The sequence below is a fragment of the Conger conger genome, chromosome 5, assembly GCF_963514075.1.
Source record: "Conger conger chromosome 5, fConCon1.1, whole genome shotgun sequence".
Lineage (NCBI taxonomy): Eukaryota > Metazoa > Chordata > Actinopteri > Anguilliformes > Congridae > Conger > Conger conger.
In genome coordinates, this window is record NC_083764.1 from 57,532,771 (window position 1) to 57,540,028 (window position 7,258).

General features: G+C 42.3%; 1 protein-coding gene across 1 annotated transcript; it reads right to left on the reverse strand.

Annotated features, from left to right (window-relative positions):
* Positions 1 to 41: 41 nt before the first annotated feature.
* Positions 42 to 7,046, reverse strand: LOC133128355 (zeta-crystallin-like). The gene is made up of 9 exons (XM_061241779.1): positions 6,907 to 7,046; positions 4,236 to 4,349; positions 3,933 to 4,085; positions 3,382 to 3,545; positions 1,827 to 1,878; positions 1,565 to 1,714; positions 1,134 to 1,235; positions 948 to 1,043; positions 42 to 598 (listed from the first exon to the last, which is right to left on the reverse strand). Exons 2-9 carry the CDS (start codon positions 4,341 to 4,343, stop codon positions 437 to 439), a joined length of 987 nt encoding a protein of 328 aa, XP_061097763.1. The 5' UTR covers positions 4,344 to 4,349; positions 6,907 to 7,046; the 3' UTR covers positions 42 to 436.
* Between the last annotated feature and the right edge of the window lie 212 nt (positions 7,047 to 7,258).

Consider the following 7,258-nt stretch of genomic DNA (forward strand, 5'->3'; position numbering starts at 1 on the left):
GTGTGTGAATGGGTGAATGAGAAGCACCAATTGGACAGCGCTTTGGATGAAGGCGCTATATAAATGCCAATCATTTACCATTTAATTTAATACAAAAATGAATTAAAATTCACAATTACCATTTGTTCTCATTGTATAATCTTAAAAGTTGTAATTAAACACAAATCCACAATTCTTCTTACAAAAACAAAATGTATACATTTTTAATTCTGTGTGAAAGTGTACGACTTGCGACACTTGTTTGCAATTAATTGAATCACCCCGCTGTGTCTCAACCTTTCATTTTAACCCCTGAAGCAAACTTTTTTTTTTTGCGTGCTGATATCTATTATCTTGTTACGCACCATTTATTTCGTTTTAAAGAAAGTTAAAGAAATGCTGTTAGAAGCATTGTGCTAGTTAATATTGCAGTATCTGAATCTGCCAGGAGCTGGGATCAAATGGTCAGCACCATCTTCCCTGTTGCCCCAGAGCTCTTGATGATGTCTTCATGAGCTTGGGAGGCCTTGTCCAGGGTGTACTGAGGACCAACAACAGGCTTCAGCCAACCGGACTCCATTCCAGCGAGGAGAGCCGCCGCACACTCTGCCCTCTCTTCCTGCACAGAAAAAGACACATGGGCTTAATTCCAATCACTTATTTCATCCATCTTCTTCTCCACGGCCCTGCCATGACCAGAAATGGATTGAGGTCTGCCATCTTTAAGGGCATTCTGTTCTATTCAACAGAGTAGCGAAGAGATTGAAATCCACTGGTGTTGTGCTAGCGGCAGTGGCTTGTAGATTATATACAGTGAGCTCCAGGATCATTGTCACCCTTGATAAATATGCACAGAAAATACTGCGCAATACAGTTATTTGACATAAGCTTTATTTTCCAACATGTGTAAAGTAGTGGAGTAAATTTCACTAGAGGTCACAACTACAGGTGCCATGGCGCCACATTACCTTAGTTAAACTGAAGATGGCCACGCCAATGATGCTGCTTTCTTTCATGGAGGTCTCCATAGGGTTGATTTCGATGGGACCGCGGCTGCCCACTACCTGTAACAAAGGCATAATAGTGGACCAAGGATGAGGAGGATGCAGCGGAGCCATGGCAAAGAAATTCATATCAAGGAATGAAATGCTCACCGCCACTCTGCCTCCATATGTAAGCATCTGTAGGTCCTTACTGAGATTCGCATTGGCCAGCATCTCAACGATCACATTCAGTCCCTGTCCATTGGTAGCATCCTAAATGTAAATCCAGAGAAACATTACAGAAGTGGTAAGTACCTCTCACAAAACTATTTTGGGTTGTTCTGTATGAACTACTGTATATGATGATCGCCATTGCTTTATTTTCTTCTCCCTAATCTAGCATTGCCAATTACCCCTCCCCCGTTATCATCTGACACCTGCCATCAGCAACGTGTGCAAAAACTATTGCAAGTCTTGGGTGCTAAATACAATCTTCAAAATTGCCCAATTTGGGGCTGTTATATATCCAATTGCCATCCTAATCTCCAATCTCCAACACTGTCCCAACAGTGGCTTCTTTTTGCATGCAGGGATTACCCTACCATGATTTTCTTGACGTAGTCCTTCTCTCTATGGTTGAAGACCAGGTGAGCTCCATTCTTCTTTGCCAATGCTTGTCCCTCAGGGGTTCCTGCTGTCCCCAGTACCTTCATCCCAAAGGCCCTGGCAATCTGACATGTTGCACCTCCTACCTAAGGGAACCCATTCACACAGCCAGTGTCCTGATGATTCTGCTAGTACACCAGTCTTCCAACCTATGAATGTTTGCATTAAGACTGTAAGCTATGCATCAGCTTCTCTTACCCCTCCACTAGCTCCATGAACAAGAACAGTCTCTCCTGCTTTGCTGTGTGCTCTGAAATGTACCAAGATAATACAGCACCCATCAGCCATTTAAATCATGGATTTCACATGCACTTTCAGCAAGCGTCACACAGTCGCTCCTTGACAGTGTAGGCCTGCTGACTCAAATTCATTGTACGGAAGAAAATGGTTGCTGAGCTATTCCATGACAAATCCAGGAGGCATCACACCACCTCTTTTGTTGTTGGTAGATAACTGAAATCTTTTACCTTCACATTCCCTTTAGTCTTTCCGGTAGAGCCATTTAAAATGATTTGGGTGTTGTAATGAAAAATTTGATTTTCACGTCCTTAACTTTGTAAGGAGAACACCTAAACCTTTGAAAATCTTGAGGTAATTTTGTATATAGAATTCATATCAGAAAACTTTTTTTCACTGGGGACCCTTTTTTTTTATCTCTAAAAGTATACATATTGGCTCATACTGGCAAAACTAAATGGAGTGAAGCTAAAATGTTGTCGTATGAAGCTAGAATGTCATATCTCATCATTGTCTACATTTACATTTTTGTCATTTGGCAGACGCTTTTAATCCAAAGCGACTTCCAAGTGCATAGGTTCTACCATAAGTCAAAGCATCACATCAAGAACTAGCAAAATACACAGGAAATGCTGTTCTAAACATAGTCGTCATCATAAGTGCACATTTTTTAAATTTAATTTAATTTATTTATTTTTTTGGGGGGGGGTTAGACAAGGATAGGGATATCAGAAAGGAGGGGCAGGGGAAATCAGGAGGGAGGACTAAGGTAGAGTTTGAAAAGGTGGGTTTTGAGTCTGCGTCGAAATAGGGGGAGGGATTCTGCTGTTCTGACAGTGGTAGGCAAGTCATTCCACCACTGAGGAACCAGAACGGAAAACAGGCGTGAACGTGCAGCTCGACCGCCAGGTGCACGTAGAGAGGGAACCATAAGGCGACCAGAGCTGGCAGACCGGAGTGGTCTAGCTGGGGAGTAGGGAGTGATCAAGGATTGTATGTAAGGTGGGGCAGTCCCCTTAGCAGCCTAAAATGCCAACACTAGGGCCTTGAAACGGATGTGTGCGGCAATAGGAAGCCAGTGGAGGCCAATGAGAAGCGGGGTGACATGAGCCGACCTGGGCTGACTGGTGATCAGGCGGGCTGCAGCATTCTGGACCAGCTGGAGGGGCTTGATGGCACACGCTGGGAGACCGGCTAGGAGGGAGTTGCAGTAATCCAGGCGGGAAATGACAAGCGCCTGGACTAGGAGCTGGGTGGCTCTCTCAGTCAGGAGATGACGGATACGGCGTATATTATACAGAAAGAACCTGCAGGTTCTGGCAGTGGAGGATACTTGTGGAGCCAGGGTGAGGCAGTTATCAAGAGTCACCCCAAGATTCTTTGCCACCAACACACATAAAAAGAGAACAATCCAAGTGGTGCTGGAGTTGGCATGGAATACTCTTTTTTCTTCAAAGGCGTTTCAGGCTTCTGTCCTAATACTAGTGCTGTGGTGTAACTGTATTTTTTTACTTACCTGTGGAAGAGAGCACGGTATGCAGTGAAGTATGGACTACCAATTGCAGCTCCTTGCTTATAATCCAAGGAATCAGACAGCTGGTAGACAGAGTCTTCAGACGCTACGGTGTATTCAGCATAGCCCCCAGTCTCTGTGGCTGTGGTAAACACCCGGTCACCTGACTAACGGGAAAAGGTTATTTACATTAGTATAAATATTTCTCAATCCATTACTGAAGGTTAGATGACACAGAACCTGAGGAACCACAGTCTGCACGAAGGTGATTTTTTCCACCCAAAAACATGCTTTAGTAACTTTCTCCTGTGGTTTTTCAGGTATTTAATTGCCTTATCCATTGCTTGTCTGGTTTTCACTAGGCCACCAACATTCAACCAGTATAAAGCTTCACATCTAGAAAATAACATTGAAGAAATATTAGAATGAAGTAGGCTACTCTCATTACACAGTTTAATTCCAAATGCATAGATATGCAATAGATATGCTTCTCTAGCAAAACCCGCCATTTTACAGCATGAAATGAAACCCAAACCCAAGAATGGACAGAGTACCTGGAAAGAGCTCACGCCGTCTCCAACAGCTTCCACAACCCCAGACACATCCGATCCAGGGGTGTATGGCAGGTTCGGTTTCACAGGGAATGCTCCAGAGCGGAGATAGGCTTCATAAGGATTTACACCGCAGGCTTGTACTCTAATTAATACCTGCAACAGATTAAACATGTAGGATCACAGCTCATTTTTGCAACCACCGAGACATTTTAATAATTTTATTATAATATAAAGAACAGTTAGCTAGGTCGGATACTGTTTTATACAGTGCCAAAATATAGAAAAGTAGATCACATTGTTTACCTGTTTCTGACCTGGGGTTGGAACGGGAATATCTTCTTGCAATTTTAAAACAGACGGTCCTCCAAACTCGGACACTCTGATGGCTCGCATTAACTTTGTCATGGCCATGTTTGGCTACAAAATGGACACAGGAGCAGAATGCGTACTTCGCAATATAGCATAGCATATTATTGTTTGCAGTCTGAGCTACATCTTTAAGTGATCTTGGCAGGGGTAGGGTGAGGTGTTAAGCCGGGGGTTTCTCCCTTCAATGCAGTGGTAACCAACCCTGTTCCTGGAGGTCTACCATCCTGTGTCGGTTTTCACTTCAACCCTAATTTGGCACAACTGACTACTAATGATCAGCTCAACAAGATCTTTAGCTGTGGAATGACATGTGCTTTGTTAGGGTTGGAGTGAAAACCTACAGGGCGGTAGATCTCCAGGAACAGGGTTGGGCAGCCCTGCTCTAGCTGTTGAATGAGGTGCGCTTTGTTAGGGTTGGAGTTAACACCTACAGGGCGGTAGATCTCCAGGAACAGGGTTGGTTACCAAGACTTTAACCCTTTCTATTGTCTTAGGTTCAAATTTGTTTTAGATATGTAATAAATACCATCTAGTTATTTCTATTGGAACAAGGCTTCATGATATCCTCAAAAACAGCTATGTATTGACGGAGTCAAAAAAAACAAGCCAAGGTCGAAATCCAGGGGGTCAGTCCAAAAAGGCAGAGGTACACATATCCAAAAAGCAAAGAAGAGTCCAGGGAAGCAGGCAGGGATCAAAACCAGAAAACCAGATAAACAAGGGCAAGGACTCAGGGGCAAGGGCAAGGGCAAGGGCAAGGGCAAGGGCAAGGGCAAGGGCAAGGGCAAGGGCAAGGAGGCTAGAACTGGGGGAAGGAATCAAGGGCTCAGGACAAGAAAACAAGACAAGATGAACTAACAGTGCAACTGAAAAGGACAGGTATAAATACACAGGGGAATGAGACAAACTAGGCGGGGCATGGGAGTGAGGGCGGTCTAACAAATAAACATCAGGTGAGACACATGAAAGGGTAATAGGACAATAACGAGGGGGAAACAAAAATGCGGACTGGATTCACAATGACACACATGTAATACAAACGGCTCCGGACTAGAGAGTAGACAATTGCAGAGAATCAGGAGATGCAGAGATAGAGAGAGACAGGTGCGAAGCAGGAAGTAAGGAATGCAAGATTGGAAGGAAGATTGAATCCCGGAACTACCATAAACACCCAAATAGTGGGGCAGGCAGACAAGGGAGTGACTGGGCTAGTAGTAAACATTCAGACTCAGACATCAAAGGGGAAGACGAGTGCAAAGACTAATGAATATAAACAGAACACCAGACATGAATATGAAAAATAATAAATTACAAGACTAAAGATAATAAACAATGATAAACTAACACACAGAACACAGGAACATAACATATATAAACACAACAAAACCAATGGTCACCATTTTATTCAATTGTGAAGGTCTAAGAATTGTTACATCTGGTGTTATGGAAAGAATATTGGCTGTTGAAAGTATGGCATGACAAGTTGTGGGTAGTTTATTATTTTGAGCCTTCAATGAAATCTTGTGCAACCTTTGGCAACATGATGTTATAATCAAATATGTGTTTCAGCCTTCAGTTGAGATTTGAGTATGGAGTATTATTCAGATAAATAACAGGACAATTCCCACATTAAAAAATGATACTCATGGTGGTACCTTTAGTGTCTTGACTACATATTTGAGAAAAAAATCTTGTTCATGTTCAATTTGAATTTGTCATTTTCAAATTGGTTTAAGGAAAGAAAATGACTTTATACATTTTCTAACAGATATATACGGGTACATTTTCAGCCATAACACGATACCACACGTCACTATGGAAAATAATGTAAAGTTTTTTTTTATAAAACTTTACAAACAACAAACAATTAAGATTCATGTGTTCATTTTTGAGGATGCATTTAAATGTTGCTTCTGGATTAGGCTTAAATTTCAGAAAATATTATCCTTCTCTGGAGAATAATCTCTGAATTGTAACTGTTGTTCTTACTAAATTAATTTAATTAAATACCTTCCGTTATAAAGTACGGGAGTTTTTTTCCCGTTGTGGTGGAAGGTGTGTGTGCCAGTGTGTGCCCGTGAAAAACCAAGGAGCCAAGCCAATGTAAAGAAGGGAAAAAGCTAACTTGATTTAACAAAACGGGAGAACACCGGCATACTGCCTTAAAATACGGTAGAAGAGTCGAGTTGGCAGGTATGGGCTTTGGAAATGTACATGGGAATAAATAATGTAAGAACACATTACCCCCGTGTCCTCAATGGTAGTTCGACTACGCCCTGATAGTGCGTAGCCTACGCGTATGAAGTCGAATTACGTCAATATTTACAGTAGCTGCAGCCTTTTTACTAGTCACGATACACTTGTAGATATCTTGAACTATCATCGTAACAGATCACATGGTATGCTAATTATGAGTCGTCAAAATACAGTTGTAGAATCTCAAACGAAATTCTGGATAGACAAAGATAACCGAAACTAACCTATAATTAAATTTTAAAACGGCTTGCTGCTAGAGTGAGCGTTAAGTCTCTCACGAGCTGTAGGCTATTATCAAGTTCAAGTGCAGTCGATGTAAGACGTATTTTGAGAGAACGATGAAACTTACCAAGTAACTTGCAGGTCGTATTGGAATTATCACCTCCCGACTGCGAAAACCCGTGCACGTCAACCTCTCGAGTTGTAGGCAAGTAGTATGAAAACTTTCTGACGGCTGCGATATCTCCGATCTGTCGGTTCAACTACGGAAATCACGTGAATGAAGCAAGACAAATAAAATGGGTTGGGTCCACTAACACACAAACCCTTACCTTGCTGTCTTCCCTCGAGGGATGAATTAACTTAACTTGACGTGCAACAACCAAATGTAATGGCCTGCAAGGAAGGATAGTCGATTAACAAAACGGCACAGGGTTCACTCCATATCCATGGGCTTAAAGTCTAATGAATGCTTGTAGCAG

Coding starts and splice junctions, on each gene's coding strand:
- LOC133128355 (XM_061241779.1), bottom strand. CDS start 4,343: ATGGCCATGACAAAGTTAATGCGAGCCATCAGAGTGTCCGAGTTTGGA. Junction 3,546..3,932: donor ACGGCGTGAGCTCTTTCCAG/GTACTCTGTCCA, acceptor TTTTCCCGTTAG/TCAGGTGACCGGGTGTTTAC. Junction 1,044..1,133: donor CATATGGAGGCAGAGTGGCG/GTGAGCATTTCA, acceptor CCTTTGTTACAG/GTAGTGGGCAGCCGCGGTCC.